Below are 25,455 nucleotides of genomic sequence, written 5' to 3'. Positions count from 1 at the left end.
TCTTTTAGGTTCTAAATAACCTACGTATACTCAAAACAGTAATGAAATACACCCAAAGGTTTTACCAAATGTTTGCAAATAGTTGACATATCTAGATATTTCTATGATGATCGATTACCTCATTAGAGTAGCGCACCGTCGGTAGACTGACCATGTGATAGCCTATAGCATAGTCCAAAAGAAATCCTCTGCGCCATACTTCCACCAGCAGACCCGTATTTACGTCATTCGTCTCACTAAATATGTATATATATATATATATATATATATATATATATATATTAGATAACATTTATTAATCAAAATATAATAAAACGTTACACAAGGTTATATTGACGCGACTGGTGTGAACATTTCAAGGCTGAATCATAGTAAAATTAAATATCTTTATTTAAACTCTTTTAATGGATTTTTGGTTTTTGCAAAATAAATTAAACAAGACATGAAGTAATATTTAAATTTAATTGTAAAATATTAAATGCAGAACTATGAATTTAAACTATATACTTCATTTAAAGTATCATTATTGAATATATATTTAATATATACTATATTACTTAATATAACTTGAAATGTTCGTTGGAAAACGTCAAACATGCATAAAATATAATTATTATTGTATATAATTAATATACATTGCATATAAATTGTGATGAACTCGCGTCTTCTATAAAATAATTACAAAGTATAAAGAGTTTAAAAATAAAAATGAATCTTACAATAAAAAGTCCTGTTGCCAACAGGGGTTTGCTCCTTTCACCGTGACAGTTGTACACTTAACGTTTTGGAGTTTTAACGTAGCGTATGTGCTGAATTGTGGTGCTAAAACAAACCGAATTTATATTTTTATTCCTCTAACACAACAATAGGCAACGTGTTCATGCAGTACACTCAAGTAGTAAAATTGCCTATACATAACGCCGCAATAATTATTTTTTTTAATATGAATGTATTATTTCTATGGATGAAAAAAATTATTATATTTATAATAAATAAACTGTTATTAAATATATTTTAATAAAGCATATAGTATTTATATTTCTCTTGACTAAACTATTTTAAAATAATTGTTCACATTATTCACACACGCATGCGTGAAAAGAAAAGGAAAGTAACAATGTTTATATTAGTCTTGACTGAACAGTAAAGTTATAAGTTAGTACTAGTAAATTTACGTTATGATGGTAAATTATATAAAATATAAAGTTACGAAAAAACCATGTAACGGCCGTACATCCAAGCCTAAATTTCTGAACTTCTAAAGCTGTCAGGTCATCAATCTTATTGTGTTAAAAAAAAAATCTACAACGACGTTGTAATAATAGTATAATACAATTGTGTCAAGGTGAAAAAAGTGTTTGTTAAATACTCACCTTGATCACCGATGTAACGAGCCATTTTCACTAAAAAAAAAAAAAAAAAAAAAAATTATATAATAATAATAGCAATTTCAAAACATATCTGAAACAGTTTAGAACTGAAAAGAATTTTTAGCAGCATGCATTATCTTGTGGATAATAAAACGACATATCACTGAACAAAACTAACAAGATTTTGTAATTTTAATTTATACGTGGTGGATAGAATTTCAAATGATAGTTAAACCACAGGCTGGTTGAGGGATTATTGTTGATCGCAGTGACTAGTCAAGGGTAAAAGGTTAATTGGCTAAACTGAAATGAAATACGCATATTTGAAAACGTTACCTTTAATGTTGAGGAGAGACATTTTTGTGTCAACTATGAAGTTTTCTGGTTATGTACAAGGACCTAAAAACAAAACAAAAACTAGTTGTATTTATTTATTATTCGTAAAAAACATAATATTTAAAAATAATTTCAACTACAAGAATACAAATTTAATCTATGTCATTAAAAATACAACCATATACACCGAATAGTGTTGAATTCTTGAAAAACCATTAAAACTTTTAAGGAAAAAAAAAAAGTTAGATAACATTAAAAGTAAAACTATCAACTTGAAACCATCAGAGACCTGTCGGCTTCAAAATAAGAACTTTTTTACTTTTTTCAAATATGTGTTAAAAAAATAATTTTTTAATTCATAAAATAAAATTAATCATCTGTTCTAAAAAAAAATTATTTTTTACAATTTATTATAAACAAAGTACAAAGTTATGCATTTTCTTTCTAAATTATATCAAAAATATTATATTTTTCATGTACTATCTAATATAGTATATATCTCAACAGTGCAATCCATAATCGTTACATATATTCATGATTATTATTTTGTTACAATTAAGTTGAAAAATTGATAACTAAGAATTACATTAATGAGTTTACTAATATAAATATATCTATATCAAATATTTTCAAATAATAAATTATACCTATAATACGCCATAATGTATAGCTTATTAATATCAATTATGAGTTAACCTTTAAACCTTTTTCATGTAAATTTAATACACTGGTCTTAATTGACTGGAGTTAACTAGTCTTCTAGGTTGGGGGTTAAGCGTAGGGATAACAACATGACAACAAATAGGGTCAAGAATAACAAAAGCAAAGAGAGAGTTTTTTGCTTCATTAAAGTTCTTTAAATCTAAACTCTTCTCTAAACGAAAAAAATAAGATTCTATACATCAGTATTAAAGCCTGATACTAACCTATGGCTGCGAAGTATGGACTACCACAAATATAACATAGCGAAGACTGAGGACCTTTGAGAATAAGGTATGAATAAGAATATGTGGCCTGATTAGAGATCCGAGAACCGGTTAATGGCGCAGGAAGTTCAATCAAGAATTAAAAAAAAAATTAAATATGGTTAAAATTAATGTATTCCTAATGAGTCAAAGGATAAAATGGATAGGACATGTTATGCAGCGTAATATAGATGCAGTAACCAAGGTAGTACTAAATTGGAAGCTGGAAAGAAGGCCACGGGGTCGTCCTTGGAAAAGATGAGTGGGCCGTAGAAAAAAATTTGGAAGTCCTTGAAGCACAGAATTGAAAGGAGATAGTACAGAATCAAGAAAAGTAGGGTGATTTAGTGATGGTGGCAAAAACTCTTGGAGAATTATGAAGGCAAGAAGAAGAAGATTGAAAATACAATCATATAAAAAAAATAATTGTTTAAATAAAAAGCTAACTAATCACTTTAAAATTAATATTAATATTATTTTTTTGTTCGAAACGTTTTTATAAATGTAATAATTTGTATTTTGAAAAACAGTCTTATAAAACTTAAACTTAAAATCAAAGCTTTTGAATCTATAAAAGAGTTTTAATCTACAACTACTTCAACTTTTAAATGTTATTAGTGCCATAAGAAAATTATATTTCACTTTAAATTAAATAAAAATAGTCACTTAATTATAAATTTCTATTTTTATTATTTTATTCAATATAAGTATGAGTTATAAGATAGCAAGATATATTTTAATTCGATGAAAACCATAAATTCATACAAATCTAACGTTAAAATGTTTTTATCCCATATTAACCAAATGTAATAAGTGAATTTATCAATTTTTTGTGGAACTTTGGGCCAGAAATTAATATTCAAACGTCATTTTTAGAGGTAGATTATGAATAGTCAATTGCCATTGGATTTAAATGGTTCAACCTTACAAAAGCTTCACAGTCATATAATTTAAAGGGTTAAGATCATAATGATACGAATGAAATGGTGTTCGATTTTCGGTGTAATAATAACAAAAATATCGTAACGTACTGTAATAAAAATATAAAATGATATTGTATGATATGACTTTTTTAAACAATATTAATGCACGAAATATTTGATTCACGGACTATATTAAAAATAAATAATAAACCCATTTAAATTTAATGTCATCCGACTGAAATAATTAGTGGTTACTATTAGAGAGAATAACACACTGTAAATTATATGTATATATATATATATATACGTAGTCTTAAAGTTTTCAAAAAAAGTAAAAAAAAATATATCAATATTTTAGTTATAAGTATTAAAAAAAAAATAGTTGAATATTAAAAATTATAGATATAGATAATTTTAAGATTTCAAAAAAAGTAAAATGAATATTCAATTTTTATGTTTCATAATATTATATACTAATACAGTTTAGATTAATTAGTTTAACTTAATTAATCGTGATTCATAACGCATTATACGTAAAATAAAAAATACATTTTTATTACATTTATTTATGAAATAAATATTTAATAAAATAAAAATTTAGGATTATAATTAATGATTGTATCGTGTTCATAAAATATACCTTTAGACTACTCAATCATCATTCAAAATATTAAATATTTAAAAGACACTGAGTATTATAATGAATATTTAGTACCTATATATATATATGGATTGAATAATCAACAAATATTTTTTGTCACATATTATAAACTCGATTCAAAACAAAAATCAAACAAAAACCCATACGATCAAATACTAAACGAAACAAATATATCAATTTATCCATTGCACGAAAGACGCAGTAGTTAAATTAAATTTAAAATATTATGTATTTATAACAAAATAAATGCTATAAAGGTTATCAAATTGCACTAGATTTGTACTAAATTCTTGAAAATATATTTACTATCGATTTTATATGACGAGTGTTACATATTATGTCGCAATCGACAGATGTTAATCAAACACGGACATGATTGTAAATTAATCTATTTGTATTGACAACTATTTTAAATTTATTTTCAATTTACAAAAATGTTAAATACGGCTCTTAAAATTGAATATTTAATGTCTATAAATATTTATATATTATAAACACATGAATAAGATATTAATATACGAGAGGAAAACAAAACAATAATTTTACCTTTAAAAATGATATGATTAGCAGTATAAATAATAATAACTATATTGATATTAACTATATTGATTATTATTATTCATACTAAAGTACATAATATTACAGTTATTCAAACTTTCGTCAAATAATGATCATTTTTACGATACATTTATGATATATTTTAGTTATTTGTTATCTATTAAGTATAAATTTAAATAATTTGATGAAAATGTACACATAGGTATACATTTATATTTATATAATAAATCAATAAATTAGGTTTTCAAAAAATTAAAGTAGTTAAAAGGCACTTGTAAATTTGTTTTAAAAATATATAATAATGGTTAAATTAATACATAGGTTTATTAAATACTAGGTTTCAATTTTTTGTATGATGTTATATCTGTATTGAAATATAAATCAAATGTTAATTTTAAATGTATTAATCAAATTATGTATAAACATTTTTATAAAAATTAAAAATCAACTGATTATAATTATAATTTATAATACGTTAGGTCAACCACGACAACTTTATAAACTTCACAACATAACAAATGACGTAGCTGTAACCTACAAAAAACGTTTATGATATGGGTATATCACAGTTACGTCAAATAATATTACATAATTTGTATTCTATAGGTATTTCAAATGTTAAAGTACATGCATGATAATATATTATATACCTATAAAATATATATTTATATGACGATACTACATAATTCAACTATAATACATAGATCCGAACATGAATATTTATAGTTAAAAAATATTTATACAACAATATACCAAGTAAAATAACCATTTTTTCTACAAAAATTTGTAAACGAAAACTAAACAATGCTATATATATATATTGATAAACGTGCATATGGAAACAAATCGTCGTTCAATTTTAGGACTTGAGCGCTAGGAAAATCACATTTATCGTATCACAACATGACTAAAAAACTCCTGATAAAAAAATCAATCATATAACACCCAAGATCTTACAAAAAAATAAGTTATCAACAACATTGTATATACCTATTTTTTATTCATAAAAGTATTTTTTTTATCGAATAATATTTTGAGTCGAATCTATTTTGAGTCAACAAGTAACTTATCCTAGTTTTAATTCTATACGCAAACGGTAAATGTACACTCACGCATGCAACCATGAATAAATAATCGCACTAAAGTAATTTCCTATATTTTAAAAAATGAATAAAAATCAATATCAACTTGGTGGATTTTAAGTTTAGTGCAGTATATGGATGATAGCGAGGAAAAAAATTACGAAGGGCATATAGAACGACATACAAAATTAATCGGGAAAGGATAATTTCGAGTGCAAAGTTCCTAAAAACATCCTTAACACCATTCTCCAAGACGCAACTAGTGAATGGAAAATCCGTAACGCACTCGAAACCCCGAAATGTCTCATTACACTCGATCTCGATATCATTAGATAATTGTTATTCGATTTTCAAATGTCACGTCCCAGTCACGTCAGACATCGTAAAAAACGGCGACTAAAAACAAAATAGGGATGAATGCGACGCATACAGGGATCATCGTTCGTTGTTACTAAAGACCCCTACCTTCACGATCCGTGGAAAAATTGGAGTTGGGGTAGTTGCATGCGTACACTTGTCTGCCGGCCTACCTCACGATCGACGAAAGCTTTCAACGTTGTGCACGTTTGCCAAAACTACACGTAAAACAATTATGTTTTCGCAGAACAATACACACGATACAACACAATTTATAAATACAGCATCGCGCGTTGTCTGCATTTCGTCAGATAAGATTTGGACGTTGACCATATTAAACGTATTCGATACCTACACATTATACGTGTACATCGAACGTAATAGAACAACACGTGCAGCGATTATCATGTCGACTGACAGTATGTATATATTTACATGTGTCAAAAAGTGTGTGTGTGTACGTGTTTGAGTGTGTAATAATATTATACACATATAAACGAATACGTATAAATGAAACGTATTAGTGAGTGAATCGTACGAGTGCGCGGCGTGGTTTTGTGCAGGGTTTATTCCGGCGGGAAGTGGAATGAGGGCAGAATTTGAACACAGCGATTGCATAGACGTTTTTTACGTGTCACGCAAAAATGAAGATATTCTCGGGGTTCACGGTGACGGTGGCGAGGGTCAGCGCAACATGAAAATACGCGCGTCGAAATCGGTATACTTAAGTTTATACGTATAAATGTTTAAATACGTGCTTAAATAAGCACGAACCATAATATAATATCGTGTCATGTAAATTGCGTATAAACAGGCTGTTAAGGGTGGACGGGGAGCAAAAAAAAAAAAATGAAGAAAATGCCAAATAAGTGTGCATATACATCCGTAATATTTCTTGCTTTTTATTTTTTTTCGCAACAAACGAAAATTAAAACCAACAACCGGTGACACGCGACCCATTGTAAAATCCTACCTAACTGGTCACTGGCGAACGGCACAAATATTCCATAATAATAATAACAAAAATGGAGTAGAAAAGCAACGAACTAGTGGTTCTCAAACATCTGTGGTCCGTGTGGCTCTTAATCTTTCACATCCAAAACGATTCGTAAAAATTGCACGAATCAAAAACGGACCATTAAGGATTTCAAAACGAATCACTGATGTGACAAAATAAAATCGGTTATCCTATTCGTTCAGTTTTGGTAAAAGCCGGAAACAACATCAACATGGGTGTAACAAACATCTTATGGACAAATCTTTCACGATTGGAAAAGCCGTAACATAGGCATTATCCGGTGGGCAACTATTCCTATAAACATTTTATCAAGAGGATAAAAGCATCGACCATCCCCCTTTTGTCATGTGATTGAACTAAATTTATACTTTAAACCGGATAACAAAAAATCAAATATTTAATTTTTAAACAGTCGTGTATTGTAATAATAAATTTCAAATATTCAGACATGTTCACCAGATACCGGCATCGCCGCAAAAGCGCCTGTTATGGTTCTAGAAGATAGGAACCATAAACCTCATTACGATAGCATTACACCGGGTCACATCGTTTATTTTCCCAACGAATCATAAAGATATTTATCGAGAAAATGTAATATTTTATCTCCGTCCGTCGTTCCCCGCGGTAAAGGTATACATGTGCGCAGAACAATACATTTACCGTATAACGCATTCAAATCTATGTACACATTCAGAACTATAATATTATATATACTCTTTGCTAATAATTGCACTCATAACTGTTTCTACGTGTAAAACAAGATAGATAATTGTTTCGATTTCTATATCGCGAGAAAAAACGCGTAAGACGGGAGAGGGTCGAGTTGCTCGGTGTTTTTTCAGGGTTTTAGAATTTAAAAAAAAAAAAATCTATGATTACGGCCCGTATCCTCCTCGGAATGTTCTCCTACTCAGAAAACCGCTGCACTCCAGAAAATATACCCCATAGTTAATATATTAACATATATATGCGTGTGTATTATGAACCCGCAGTGTTGCAGAGGTGTACGTCGGACGAGATGATATTATACAATGCACTGCCGAGCAGCAGCAGCAGCAGCAGGAGAAGTGTGTACATATTTTACCCGAGGTACAGTGGAATATTTTTACGAATCGATCGTTCGGCGACTGCGACGACGGTGGCGGCAGCGCCACTGCCGTTTGATAAAACTCTCGTTCTGTGCCGTACACGTGTGCCCGTGAAATGCTACCGATACACGGGCGGCGACAACGTGAACAGTGTTTATCCGAGAGCGGGCGAGTCATACACCTGAACCAACAAGTGACGTCCCGTGCGCGCGACTCCGCGTTACAAAATCCGTTGTGAACGCAGACGCACGTAGTTCGGTGTGATCAACTTTATAGCGCTAAAATTATTCTATTTTTCCCTCTCCCCACCAGGTTGCCCGTAAGACAATACACGTCCCCTTCGAATATTTTAATTTATAAACTATTGTTCTAAATGACAACACCGAAGAAAACCGAGACAATGCGATCCATTTTCCGACCAACGATTGTTTTTTTATCTAACGCCTAAATTAATATAATTACGCATTACACAATTAACTTCAATATGGACAACATTCGATTCGAGTATTATACGAATCCATGAGATCAGTACTCATCTCGTATCCTTAATAAAACAATATCCGATGGCTCGAAATGAACCGGAGGTGCTAATTTTTGATTCGAATGTATCCCTTAGAACAAGCAAACGCGTGTGCCAATGATAACACGCGCAGCAACGTGACGATACGTCGCACGAACGTGCACATATGCACATATATCACGCAATATGCGCGTCGGTGACGCATATGAATATAACTTTACGTTAACGATGGAAATGGGTGTCGTGTGCATGGCGAGGGGTATTAGTAACTGGTGGCGATCGTCCCGCGGCAGCCGTGATTGTGACGCGCATCTGTGCAAACGCGTTCACGAATTCCGGCGTATGCGGCGATAATGTTTGTACGACACGCGTTTGATACAACGTCTATTTGTTTTTATAAACCGTATTTCATACGAACTCTGCTGCAACGACTCACGGTAGCAGCACGAATTACTCGAGATAAACCTATATTTATTTGATTCTATCTAGTCCATCTCTTCATCTCTCTCTCATTCTCGCTCCCTTTCGCTGTACTTCTACGACACACACTCGACCACTACTTAATATCCCTCAATGTCAATCGCCCTTCTGTATCCTGTTCATCGTTTCCGCGTACGTGCCCACGTAGTTTTGGTATAATTTTTTTTTCCCGCTATCACCGCTTCCCTCTCCCCCTACCCGGTTATATCTGTCCGGTGTAAAACGAAATTTTCCTTTTTACGCGCACTCATACAAACATACATTTTCAAGATGTATTCATGGCGAACCCATAAAACTTCCATCCAACACACATTGCTACTACATTTGTGCACCGTAAAGGCTCTACATACCCTCGGCGTGTCTACGAGTAACCCCGCGCGTGCCCGAAAATTAACCAATCGATCAATCAATTTTATCACTTTTATTTTTCCTTTTTCCCTAACAATTTTTTATCGTCTTCTCTGTACACATTATTTATATATAAATATATATAATATAGAATTAGGTAGGAAAAAATAGCTCAACTGTTTTGTTATCGTTATTTTTTAACAACGTTAAAACTTCGTTTCGTATATTCTAACATTCATCTTTCGAACGCACTAACGCGCATGCAAGCTCGTCGCATAGTATGACGTCATGTACACACAACATACAATGGCTTGTGCGATGAACACGAAATTTCGCCAAAGTTCGCAATGAAGAATATAAAAATTGATATTATGCCCACGGATGTTGCACTGATACTGATAGGTAGGTTTATACTTGTAAATATGATATGTTCGGTTCAAATTAATATTCAAAATCTTTCTACACATCTGCGCAAGTCATCTGAAAATAATACAATCATGCCCTATATAATATGACTGTGCGTATACCATAATATGTACCTAAGCGTATACGGGTGGCCGTCGGGGGTGGAAGTAGAAATTTGAATGCTCCGGCCTGGGCGTAAAATATTTTCGTCGCTGACGTCATACAGCAGCATGCCCGCGGACGATAGGCAGGTGTACGGGTAGGTTCGGGTCACGGAGTAAACGTACGTAAAAGGTTTTACTACGAGGTGTAAACACACACACACATATACATACGTGCTTATACATTACACTCCCACACAAAGTCTGACCGTAATAATAATAATAATGATAGTAAGAATAATAGCCATTATAATTATCATCGTCATTATAATATAAATACAAGAATGTGTACATGCACAAGCATATACGCATCGTATAAATAAATATGTTCCTATACAGAGTGGTCGATAGTGGATTTCCTAAGAAATAATCATTACACGATATAGTAAAAAGAAAAGTATTCAAAAAATTGATGAAACGCTTTTCCCGTAAGAAAACAATGATATTTATAAATTACAAAAGTATTGATAAAAATATATTTATTGAAATATGTAAGTATTTTAGAACAAAAAAAACTACCTTTAACAGTCGCGTGTTATACATTATTGTGTATAACTTACTACTTCGTGATTTTTTTCAGTCGAACTGAATCGACGGTCGTGAAAAACACCATCTGCGGGTCTACGCAAAACTTTGCAACTACGTCATCGCTCTGGTATTGTTTATTGTAATCTACTGCATATAACGGTCGAGTCGAAAAACAGTATTCAAGTCCGTCGAGCATATCATTTCGATCACTCTATACACATTGTTGCATCTGATTAGTTTTTCTTTTCGATACGAGCACGACCAGTGGCGGTACAATACGGGTTTTATTGAAGCAGCTGCTTGGTGACTAAAATGGGGTGGGTAGATGGTGTTGTATGACGGAAAAATGTAATACATAATTTACACTTGTAACATAAAATATTACTGTACATTATTTGGTTAGAACCAATCAATTTTAATATTTATTTATCTACAAATACAATTCAATTGTAACTTGTGGCTTGTGATTTAAGTTGGATGCTCGTCACACGTAACTGCTTCATTGGAAAATAAACTTCGCCTCGTCATTGAGCACGGTCCACCTAACCTCTCCGATCCCTCTTTCTCTCTCTCTCTCTCTCTCTCTCTCTCTCTCTCTCTCTATCTTTATTCCTCTCTCCCCTCATTGCACACAACTGATGATAATAATAATAATAATAATAATAATTGCTGTACTGCAGTCAGTCGTCACCCCTATACCCGTTGCTGTTGACCTCTATACCGTTTCAAAAATAGCCACCTCAATGGACGACGTACGCGCACAAGCGGGCGACACCGAGCTGTCGCGTAATCGAAAACATTTGTCGACGACGGCGTTGGATGTACTCGCGCGGTATTGCTCAAGCGGAAATCCCGTTAAACCGCTTGTGTACGTGCAGTATATTATAATATGCGAAATAATCAGCTCTTCGAAATTAAACGTCGACGGTACATGTACGCCATCGTGGTACATAATATACTACATTGTGGCATTGCGGTCGCGTAAAAGACTAACAGAATCTGATCATTGCACGTGATATGGACGTAAATGTCTAAAATAGCATCAGGTCTTACAAAACACTATGGCCATAGGTCCGCGATCGGTAACATTTCGAAACAAGTGAACTACGTTCAAAGCTTTAAACTTGTGGTGATCGACACATATTTATTTATGTTAAAGAGTGCATATTGTAAATGATAAAAATTGAATATTAAAATTAAATTTAAATATAAAAATGATAATGAGATACATTAATAAATTTGCATTTAAGATCGAAATGTTGGCGACGCGTGACTTAGGCATACCACCAAACGAGGAGTAAACTATAAAATTATCGATCGCGAACAGTGTTTACAATGTTAAGCAACACTTCTTGTTCTGCTTTAAAAATTCCAATTGTTTTCGGTGGGATATAATATTTTGCATAACAAGTCGATTCGTAGGAATAAAATCAATATCGCAATTATCTGTTACTTTCATCGTTCTCTATCCGTCAAATATTCTCAGACTAAATTATGAATATTGATGGGACCGTTATAAAAACATAAAATAATTTTGTAAGTTTTAAAAAAATAATTACACTACAATAAGTTGAAAATCAACGAAATGAAAAAAAACCCAAAATATAGCGAAACAAAATTACTCTAAATATTTGTAGAATTTAGCTTGTAATTACATAAAACTAATTTATAACAACAATATCCAAACTCTAAAAAATAAATTGTTACAATATGATTTAGTCTTAAAATATATTCTTGGTGTGGAAATTAATGCAGCCCAATTGATTCAACAGAGTTCCCACCACACTCAATTATATGTATTGCCCACCACGAGAAAAACATTATTATTATGGATAACTTTTCACACGTCGAACTGTACTAAATTTAAATAAATATTTGATCCTCCGAAAAACTCAATTAAAGTGATAATGTCCTCATAATAAAATGTAATTTCGATGAAATTTACACATTTAGGTCATAATAATATACATATACGTTATGGCAGGCAACGTCAATGGTATTTGTATGATAATAATCACCATCATAGTTTTACGGGTGCGGTATCTTCGATTTCAAACGAAACTAAAATACATTGCGAAACTAACACAACACGTATAGAGTGGTTACATTAATTAGTTCTAAAAGCCTTTTAACCATACTGCAGTCCATAAGTAAACATAATGTAATAGGTACTAGGAATAATATTACGAAACATTCACTCTTTCAAAATAAAATAGAACGCCAGAACCGCTATTTATTACTACACAGCTTCGAGCATTTATAATAGTTATTTATAAAGGTAAATTAATACCATGAATATTATTTTGTCAAAACCAATACGGTTTTATTCACATAAATTGTAATCAAAATGAAATAATAACTAATAAACATAAAAAACATGCATGAAAATAACTTTTTATTTTATGAAAATAAGTAAATAAATTACTATTAAATTACCTTTTTTAAAAATTGTATCAAACTTATATTTACTTTATACCACACCCATTAATCTACAAATCACTAAAAAAAATAATGGATTTTTACTAAATAAATTTTATTTTTTAACGAATTTCAGTCAACAAATTATAATTTAATAAACGAGAAAAAAATATTAATTCCTAAATATTTCTATTCCTAATACATAATTAATAATTTATTTAATAATTATAATTGAATTTATTAATTATAAGTATGCATAATATTAAATCCACAAATATTATTTAAATATTGTATTATATTAGCAATAAATACTTTAGTTTTTAATTTGTATTGTTTCATAAATTCATCACAGTTGCATTATATTCTAATTACAAAGTAATTTTTTAAAAGCTCTTACTGCAAGCATCAAGATCAATTTTAAGTATTTTACTTTTCATTACATTTAACTCACAACTATCTTATAAGGGTTAATACAATGACTAACCATTACACGTAATGCTTTGTTTATTTATTAATTTCAATCAAAAAAATCACATAAAAATATTTTATATTACAAATTTCATAAACAAATATTAAAAAAAAAAATTTGAAAATGTCTTAAATATTGTTATCATACTATAATGTATACTAACAAAAACGATATAAGTAAATTATATTTAAAAAAATGAAAGTAATACAAATGTATGATCAACTGAGCCAATAAAATTATTAGAATTTGTTATTTTTAAACGAAATTAATAATAGTGAAATTAATATTATAAGACTCTATGACCTACAGGAAATATTTAATTTAAAACTAGTGTTGGAGTAAATATAATACTCATGTTACAACAGAGTACCTAATGAATTGTTTAAAACGTATTTTCAAAACATTTAATTAACTTTTAAATATGAATACAATTAAAAATTTAATGATTTAGACTTAAAACTACCATTTGTAAAAGCAAATCATGTAGTTTTGTAACGATATAATCTTTTTTGTGTTGGTGTAGTTCAAACCAATTGTTTTAATTAAGTTGAAACTTATAAAACAATAATACACGTTAACAATAGTTACAATAATAAATATTTACATATTTTTATAAGTTACGTGAAAAATGTTTTTAAAGTTCAATAATAACTTTTTTATTTTCAAACATCCCATACATAAATACATTTATATTCATAGAATATATTTCTTCTAAACTATAACCTAAATAACTAATTAGAAATTACAATCGTTTTTTTATTTAATTACTAAAACACCAACATAAGAGATTAAAACATTTAATTATGCTTATAAATTTAATAATCTTGTGAATTTCACTAATAAACAATCAAATATAGCGGGTAAGTAAATATATAATTAAATACAAATATATTTAAATCGAGATAATGAATTTCAAGCAAAACTAATTTAATAATAATATTTTACCACAAAAATCTAAAACAAAAGTTAAGTTTCCTATTAGCTTTAGCAACCAAGGGATATATGTATATTAAAATATTCCCAAATCTTAAAACACAATTTATAATATATCTGAAAAGTACAAACTTATAAATTTATATTTACACCAATACTTTCATTAGACATATTATTTACATAGCCATTTATCTATTTACGTAGTCTATACATTTTGAAATATTGAAATTAATATTAGATTTTAAATACACCTACCAAATTTTCAAAGATAACTTTTAAAACTAACAAAAAAAATTTTAATTAATTTCAAACGAAACTGAATTTTGGTCATTCTGCTCATAGAACTACTATTTTTCCGAAAAATATACATGATTATCTACATTCTTTTAAGTATGTTTTCATTATTTCTATATTTTCACTATTTTGTAATAAATAAGTTATGTTTGTCAGATTAAATAATTTTACATTGAATAAAATTTACATTATAAATAATTCAGTGCATTTCTCTCATAAAATAATAAACAAAAAAAAAATTAAATAAATAAATAAAACCAACAATAAAACCGTTTTAACATATAGCGTAGAACGTGTTATTAGTAAGTATCGATTAGAATGGAAAAAATAAAAATTACCGTTTTGATACAATTTTCAGTAATCAACAAGTTTTAGTTACTAAAACAAATATAATCAATTTCGCAAATCTATTAAATTTAATTTTATTAAATTGTAAAAAATTATCTTTCAGATAGGTAGTCATAAAGATTATTATTTTACTAAAATAAGAAAAAATAAATTTAAGGAGTTTACAACCTCTGAAAAATGCTTCGCTATATTGAAAATCCTATATTCATTATAAAGTTTAGATTAAAAGATTAAATTAACAACAATCAAATTGAAATGTCTTGTTTTATGTTTTATATCACATATTATTTATAGAAAATTATATTAAATAAACGTACGTTTATTATTCTTTTTTAAAAAAAATTGAAATTTAATTTTTAAACATCATATTTTAATAGCTATAATACATTACTTTCTCTGCATATTTTAAAAAAAATTAATATCATAATTCAGCTTGAGTGGCATAGTGGTTATGCAAATTATCATGATATTATGAATTTAAATATTATATGAAATTAGTAAAAAAAAAGTGAATGTTTTTTTATACCATGTGTAGAGTAGCGGTATAAAAAATTCTACCGAAAATACAACTTAGAAACATTGAAACAACAAGAAATAATAAAACCATTTATTTTATAATAATACTGATTTCTCAGTGCGTCGCAAAGTTTCTCATAATTTTTTATTTTTTTTTTTTATATATAATACAACTAATATATTAGCAATTTATTTAATGATAATTTAAATATAATTTGACTGGAATATTAATATTTATTTTAAAAAACAATTTAATACATATATATTACAAAAATGCATTTCACGACACCTTATATTTCTACTGTATATGTACAAAAACATGAAATGTATTCGAAAAATTCTGCAAATATGGACTAATTTAAATTGTAAAAAAAAAAAATACCTCATACAAAATTATATCAATAAAAATAGAATAAAAACACATGTACTATCAGAAATAAAATAACGTAGAGTAAACCACCAATTACTGTGCTCTTTTTAAAAAAAAACAATATAAAATACTAATATATATAAATTTCTGTAATATATTACTATCGATAAAAATCAAGTAGAAATTATATTGCGAAAAAACATTTTAATTTTTTAATATCTTTTAATCTAAATATAGCAAAAATTAAAATAAATTACGATAGGTTTTCAATAAATGCTACGTTTAATTATTACTTTATAATATAGATTGAATAATTTAATTGTAGAGGTGCAGATGTGTTCGATTAAACAAAATTTAGAACTTTCAATGTCAATTAGTTGCCAGCTCATACTCCTTTTATGGTCTTTGATGTGTTTTGTGTACGATGTTTGTGACTTTCGTTGTTTGAAATTTGAAATAACTCAATTACAGATTTATATAGTAAAGCATTTATCAAATACTATCTGTAAACGAATATAATTAAACATGAAACATTATTTGCTCTATCGTATTAAAATTTGTTTTATTTTCATCCACCCTTTGTTAAGACTAAAATAAGAATACAAATTGATTATTTTACGGTAAGGCATTTTGTTTTAAGCTATCGGTATTTATTCATTAATTTATTAGATAAACCTACTAAGAGAATATAAATAAAACATTCCTTATATTAGTCATTAATATAAAATGAAATAAAAAAAGGTTAATTAAAATGTGAATTAACTATGATTATGTTTAGAAAAATAACCTGTCTATTTTTAATTTTTAAACTCTTATAAATAAATCATCACTCATTGTTACAATACTAAATTAAAATTGAAATTAAAAAATTATAAGTAGGTATTATTCATTTTTTTCGATGATTTAATAATAATTCTATACATATATATATATATATACTATTTACTATACTGATTTAATTCGATCAATAAATTTTTGGATTAAAAGTAGAATATTATATTTAATACAAGACTGGAATTTGGTGGAAAATAGCTATGTTAACTTACATTAAGTCTATTTCTAAAAAAAAAAATACCTTTTAAAATATTTGTAATCGTATAATTTAATGCGAAACCACGTAAATCATTATTATTTTTATTTATTTATTTGAAGAATAGGTAATGTAACTGTACGGATTATCAAAATTTTAAATATTCTCCCTACTTAGGAAACAATAAGAGTAGTAGCGGTAAAAATATTATTTAAATAACACATAAGAAAATGAATAATATGTACGCGACCAAACCCAATTTAACATTCTTTAAATTAATAAATTATTTTTTTGATTTTCAATTAATTTATGTGGAAGATTATGAGAATTTATTATGTTTATCACCGTTTACACAGATAATTATACTATGCATTTCACATAGTATACATTTGTATATAAATATATTCTATGTGAAATTTCTACATTCAATATAATTTTTAATTATATACAACATGAAAACTTTCTTTTACTATTACCTCAATTTCGTAAAATGAATAATGCTTTTCTTCTTAAATAAATTTATAAAAATTTTAAAATATTACAATTAAGATATTTTAATTTATCTGTAAAACTACTAGCACAAAAAAATAAAATATAACAATGATATTAAAAAAAAAGAACATAATATTATGTATAAATTACTATGAAATGAGTTAAATGCATCTTAAATAATTTTACATCAACAATTAATCACTGGTTTTATGGTTTATGGAAATTACAAAATGAATAAACTTTTCAATTAGTTCCGCTAAAGTTTGATCAGAGCCATATCAAACGGTAATCATTGCAATCGAGAAGGAACGTTCTATGATCATCTTTACAATTTAACTCCAAGAATTAGTTATAAACATTGATTTAATACAAAATATTTGTATTATTTGTAACATTAAGTAAATTATGACTGAAATAATATATTTTACATTTTTTATAACAACTATAGTAAATAATAATTGTGTGAAATAAAAGATTATAAGACACTAAAATATAAAAAACTACTATTGCATTAGAATCAAAATCTAAAATATAATTTAGCAACATAAATAGTACTTCATGTATGAAAATAAAAATATGCTAAGATATTCTTATTATAGTTAAAAAAAATAGAAATAAGTCTTAAATAGAAAAATAAAATATAATCAGTCACGTTATATACATAATTTATAGAAGTGTAAACTATGATATTATTATCTATAATATTATTTGATCTGGTATCTAACTAACAATTAATATCACTAAAATTTGTTATAAATTATATTCAACGTGATTAAAAAATAAATATGTGTATAAATAAATAATAATAATTAATGTACCTTATAAGGCGTTTTTCATGTAAAAAAAAAAACACTAATTTTTTTGCTGTTAAAATATGGTTAATCGATTAATTTTATTTTTTTTTTTTCAACCACTTGCGAAGAAAAAGTAATTTAATCATTAAATATAAAATATACCTGTCTATTTAAAAACATGTCTAAACTCTGAAATAATTAATAACCAACAGAATAATATGTTCTACCGTTGAAAACGAGGCGCAAACGGCTGTGCGTGCTGACCACCCATAAATATGTATTGTTTGCAGAAACAATACCCATCGCTATATAAGCCAATACAAGAAACGATTTTGTCGATGATATTTGTTTTATGATACGACATGAGTTTGTCTTAGTTTCAAATTAGAAATACCCGAAACTATTGGGTTTAAGCGTTATACATTCACAATTCTCAAACTTAAGTTGTAGATAGTGCCAGGAGAAGAAAAAAAGAAGAAAAATACTTATCATTAAACTACTAAAGTTTGTTTTACACTTTCAAAATGACGTTGAGTTGAAATTGGTTAATAAATCTGAACAGGTGCATTTGAGAACGAATAAACTTTAACACTATACTTAAAATTACGTAGAATCTTATGACAATAAAACATAATAATACTTTAGGATAAAACCTATTCATATTAATTATGAAATTTTAAATAGGTACATAAAAATACGTCTTCGCAGTTATGATTTAAAAACCTTGGGTATTTTTTTCTAACATTACAAATTTATAACTCGTTGGCGTTCAACTAAAAGACACAAAGTGTTATTTATTTATTCAAAACTAAGTTTTTATCTTGTAAACATATTATCTTGAAAACAACTATGTCTAAAACTACTCTTATAGATTTAATAAAAAGTTATACAAATAAATCAAGTATTACGACCATAAGAGAACACGTGAAATTCAATTTGAGTTTTGCTTTGTTATAAGATATAATAAACGAAAATTAATATCTTTTGATTAAAGGTCCACGGACTTTTAATTCAGGGCATGTATAAAGATGAAAAACATCTGAATAATTAGTAATTAAACTGGTTTAACAAAGATTCTGGATTCTAATAAAATTATTCCGAAAGAAATAAATACAAAAATAAATTTAGATTTTATGAATGAATATGATATTTTATAACTGTACTAAATAAAGCTTGTGATTCATCGTTATATATGTCGGTCTAATACATTTAATAAACTTAGAAAATACTAAGAAGTAAAGACGTACTAGCTATTATTATAAGTTGGCAGTATTGATCAGTTACGCCACTGACTTTTAGTAGGCTCCATGCCAACGAAATATATACTCAAATGTTCTTAAGTTGCAATATAATATAATTGCATTCGTAAGTGATAGGGTCGCTTATGAAAAAAGATTTTGATTTAATGTCTTTAAGCTATATTATTTTTCTTTTCATAAAGACAAATTATAATAATATTCATCAAACTAAATCTTTTAGAATTCTTAAGCACAATTTATGTGAAACATTCCAACCCAATTCACACAAATATTGCAGCATATCAATTATACTGAACATTTATAATTGAGTAAAATTCTATTCAAATATAATAATTATAAAATAAATTATACTAATACTACGAATTTAAATTCTAGGAAAAATAAATAAAAAAATTGATGATCATAATAATATGTAAATTTTATAAAATAAAACAATTTGTTTAATTTATTATTTTTTGATGTAATAAATAATAATTAGTTCATTTTTAAAAATTAAAATATCATGAATAAATAACTTATTAAAAAATAAACTTATTTTTTAAAATATCAATTTTATTCATGGAATACAATTTTTAATAATTTAAATTATTCACTAAAGCTTGATTCATTTTTTATTTAAATTTTTTAAAAAATTTAAATCTTCTTTCTTTTTAATATATTTACAATACGTGTTTAATGTTTAAATTTTTAGGAATTTATGTGTTTTATATTCATAAAATGTTATAATTTTCCAAACAGAATACGAAATATACGTATTCGTACGACAAAGTACATTTGTACTATAATTTATAATTTTTATTTTTAAGATGTCGTAGACCGACATTTTTTTTTTTGAGAAATCCCACATTTACTTTTATTTATTACTCACGCCAATTCCAAATATCTACCATACATTTTTTCTTTTCTACATTTCGATATCTTAAATAGTCTTTAAGTAATTTTTGACCACCAGTTTCCTTTCAAAGTATTATCTCGACCATATTCATACATATCTATCTACATTTTCTACATTTTTAGTTCAATAGAAATTTTATTTCCTTTATTTCACATATTGCATCAATCCAACACATTTCACGTAATTGCTTACGAACAAAATATTTTTCTGTATATCCGTGCTTCATTAATACTTTGAAAAGTTTTCAGTACCTCACTATCGACAATTTCTTAAGGGTGACTATTCAATTTTAGCTATTATTCATGTATCAAATGAATTTTAAATGAGATGAAATGAATAAAACGGGTAGGGTTACATCATGACTTTCAATTGTCTACCTAGATGTGCAATAATATTTCACTGGATAAATAACCTCAACACAAAATCGCTAAGCTCTATCTATCGAATGTCTATATTCTCTTATTTTAAATCTAATATTAATATAATTTTAACTAATCATCAATACATTTAATTATTTTCGGATTTCATGTATTATATAAATGATAAATACATTAATTTTCCAATAAAAATAATCATAAAAATATAATATTTATCGCAACACTTCATTTTTTGATTTTGTACTTCAATATCCATAAATTAATCAATTATATGGTATTATATGGTATAAGATTCAAACCCTTTTGTCAATCATATTATCATTATCATTATGTATTAAAACGCGAAGTTTTTAAGATTAAACCAAACTTAAAATTGCTTTATGATGTCTAATTATTTTTATACAATTAAAAATTTTAATTCAACCTACATTAAATAACGTATAATCATAATACGAAAAATAATTAATAACATAAATATTTTTATAATAGGTATATGATATTATAATATACCCATAACTTGTAGTAAAACTAAGTTCCAGGATTCATTAATTTATCTTTTAAAATTTACTTTTAAAAATTTAAATAATTTTCAGAAACATTATTATATTTTAAATTATTGAACAATTTTCAAGTATAATTTCTGTTATAAAAACCCTATGAATTATTTTTTTTAGTTTTAATTAAATTTTTGTTCTTAGATTAAAATCTTGATTTGAAATAATTAAATAATTTATTAAGTATAACACTAATTCTTGAAGGTGAATAATAAAAAAAATACAATAAAAATTAATTTGAATTTATATATGTCCTATTTTTTAACATTAGATATCTACTATGAATTTTTTATTATTTATAAATATGTATATTATTTTTTTAATTTCTTTTTAATAGCTATAAAAGTCCACACATTATTAAATATTTTATCATAATATATATATATATATATCTAATTTAAATAAAGAAGCTGCAACTTTAAATTGTCATTACGCAAGAATATCAAATAGTTTACAAATTTACCCAAACATCGCAAATTCTAACAAACATATTTCAAACTCGTTTAAATTAGTTATCAATTCACTCAATACTACTAATTCCCACAATAGTTTTTAAATGTTTTTATCTAATTTATTCTGTTTACCTAAACCAATATCACTATTTTTTAAAAAAATTTTATATTTGTCGATACACATGTTTAAATTAAATAAAACGTTAAGCCTATGAAACGTAAATGATTAATTATATAATGTTATTTATTGTTAAAGAAAATTAATTATCTACAGATTATATTGGCGTAAAATGAAGTTTACTAGAACTATTAGAAAAGTTAAATCCTAAAACTTTTTTTACTCACTTTCATAGTTAATACTAAGTCATACGATGGATGTTACACAATTAATTACAGTAAATCTAATAGTCAGTCACAAAACTTATGTGGTACAATCGTGAGTCATTAATTGTGAATATAAAATAAAGAACAATCTACAAATTGTACAATTTTTTGAATCAATATATTTCATAATCAATAGTATGTACTATATTGTTATTGGATAAATAGAATATCGTAGAAGTATAACAAATTGTCATGTATGTTTTTAAAAACTTAGTTTGTATTAAAAAATTTCTAATAATTTTATATATTTTATGTTTTGATCAAATATTCGGTAAAATACTACAATGCTTAACAAAATGTATAAAAATATATTATTTTATTGAAAACTGCATAAGATGCATTTGTTGTGTGATTCGAAAAAAAAAATTCATATGTCTTACTTTTTACTCAAATAAAATGAGAAAACGTAGATAATTTTAAAATGATATTTCATACTGGTATTAATAGTGATTTGAATACAACAAGCTTATTTAATATTCAAATAAAAGCTAAGAATTTATTTTTTTAAGAAATAATATCTATTTCAATTCACTTATGATGGAGTGATATTTACACTATAAAAATTGTAATTTATTTGTAAGGAGAAAAAAAAGAAATATTTATAATATATTAAGTTTACGAACTAAATGATGAATACATGGAATTTTATCAATATTGTATAGGATTATTTGTATGATGTTTTTTTTAGCTACCATAGATTATATTTATGTTAGGACGCATTTCAGGGATAGACATCAAATTTCCACATTATTACTAATTTTTAATTATTAATTAATTTTTTCATTTAGCGTTAGTATATTTTGAACACAATTCAAATGCATGCATTTCTGAGTTATATTATGTTTGCGACTCTCAAAATATTATTCATGAACAATAACTCTATAGCTACATTTGTCAAAGGATTTATTTAAGATTTATGAATTTACTTACGGTAATATATATATATATATATTCAGTGATTAAAGATTAGTTTAATTTTATTTTATTTTTTCAGTAAATGGATAGAAAACAATATGACTACGGAAATAATATACACACTGATAAATGAAAAATATACTAAATATTAACAAAACTAGTTACATATATCTCTACCTAACTTAAATAAAAATTTGTGTACGTCGACAAAGCCATCCAGCACATTATTTTACCTTCATTATTAATTATATCAAACTCCATATTGACATTTTATTTCAAGAATTTACGAGTACATAAAAGTGTATAATTATTAAAAATCAAAAAATATCAATAAAATAATACATTTATAGAGTTAAATGTTTAATTAGTGGTTTAGAATTATATTTAAAAACCATTATATTATAATAAATGTGATAATTATAAATTGGTTTCATGATTTCTTAATAAATTAAATGTAAAATTTTTATGTAAAATATATTATAGTATACGGTATTAAAATAATTTACCTCCATCATTATTATTTTTTTATCATCTTTTTTTCTTGCTATAATTGTATTTGTTTAGCTTGTTATTCGGATGAAAATCATATATAATAGAAACCTTTTCTATAATTGATTATAAATATCAATCATAAAAATAAATGTTTGAAAGCATCATTATTTGTATCTGTTTTTCATGTTTATTATTAGTTGACCGTAGGTATATTTCCATATGAAAACATCAGATTTCTCAATATGCTCGTAATTTATTTTACAACGGACCAACATAATATACGACTGACATCAATTGGATGCTTTTTTTTAATTTAAAAATAATAATCATAATACTTTTGCGTTTAAAAAATACATATTATATAATTGTACATCACGTATACGCACGCATCAACGGTCGTCTAATTCCATCAATTTGAACAATGTTTCTAATTGTATAACACGGATGTATAGCAGTATATTATATTCGCTCACGAGTTGTGGCGATCATTTACATTACCTAGAAAAAAACACAGAATAAAATCTTTGGATGGGGTAGCATAAAAAGGAGAGGAAAACACATAACCTATGAATTCGGAAACAGTATACAAACAATGATCACGAACCGTATGTACTGGGATGCAAAGGAACTACTACTATCCAATGTTACTATCTACTTTACACGATACCAATTCTTCCTGACTTATTCAGAGATATTTGTTGCTTTTCGATATCCGTGGACTGCGAATAAAAGATCACCGAGGAATAAGCTCAAGGGAGTGGTTTGGTTAGCTAAATATAGATATCAATGACGATAACGGTCAACTTAAATTCATTACTCATTGTTCGTCATCAATACAATAGCATTCTGGAGTGTAAAACTCAATGACATCTTTGCGAGGATGAGCCATGCGAGGCCATACCCTCTCACCTAGACCTGCATTTTTCTAGAATATAAACTTTATTATTCATTTTGCAGAAAAAATAATTAATATTAAAACACTGTTGGAAATTAGAATACATATTTTTTTTATATGAGTACATCCGGGAATAAACAAGACAGATGTTGTCGACATTTAAGTATACTATACGCGTCGAATTTGAAAAATAGTAAAATCAATTTCTTGAATTTGAATAATTTTTTCGATATGTGTGCTCCCATTCAAAGTTTTCGTTTTTAAAGTCTATTCTATATAACACCTACTATCAAGTCATGCTACAACCAACGTGTGTAAGAACAGCGATTGAATTCGAAGGTAGCCGGTTTGCGTCGGCATGAAACCGTGAACAAAACAGTACAACGCATAAGTGTGTACATGTGTATGTGTGTGTGCGCGTATGTGACTGTGAGAAGTGGACATATTTTCATTGATACCCGACACAAGTGGTAAGGTAATACAGGAAACCCGACGAATCAATCTCGTACATAGTAAACGCACGCCGCATGCAATAAAACAGTTGTAGTGCGGAGCGTTGACATTTCCGTTCACTTCCGCACTCCGGAGAGATAACCGTGTGCGAGTTGTTCGGATGTACGTCTGAAAAGAGGTAAAAGCGTATTCATGTATATTTGATAGGTGCCTCGAATGTAACAAAACTGGTGTTAGAAAACCTGATAACTATATATATATATATATATATACATATTGTGTGTGTGTGTGTGTGTGTGTGTGTGTGTGTGTGTG

The 25,455-nt window shown here is 27.0% G+C and overlaps 1 protein-coding gene across 5 annotated transcripts in view; it reads right to left on the bottom strand.

The window, feature by feature from the left end:
- LOC112684807 (protein unc-13 homolog B) overlaps positions 1-25,455 on the bottom strand; it is a 160,468-nt gene that overhangs the window by 133,050 nt on the left and 1,963 nt on the right. For 3 of the 5 annotated variants that reach the window (XM_025556486.1, XM_025556490.1, XM_025556489.1), the window contains exons 2-5: positions 1,707-1,769; positions 1,374-1,403; positions 720-822; positions 119-236 (exon numbers count right to left, since the gene is read on the bottom strand). In XM_025556486.1, the coding sequence (XP_025412271.1) occupies positions 119-236; positions 720-822; positions 1,374-1,403; positions 1,707-1,728 (273 nt within the window). In that variant the 5' untranslated portion in view covers positions 1,729-1,769. Of the gene's footprint in view, positions 1-118; positions 237-719; positions 823-1,373; positions 1,404-1,706; positions 1,770-10,791; positions 11,019-24,178; positions 24,291-25,455 lie in introns of those variants that run through there. The other 2 variants (XM_025556487.1, XM_025556488.1) reach the window with 2 other exon arrangements.

The sequence above is a fragment of the Sipha flava genome, unplaced genomic scaffold (assembly GCF_003268045.1).
Source record: "Sipha flava isolate LNK unplaced genomic scaffold, YSA_version1 258_pilon_pilon, whole genome shotgun sequence".
Lineage (NCBI taxonomy): Eukaryota > Metazoa > Arthropoda > Insecta > Hemiptera > Aphididae > Sipha > Sipha flava.
Note: the sequence above shows the minus strand (reverse complement) of the source record. Positions and strands in the feature narration are given on the sequence as shown.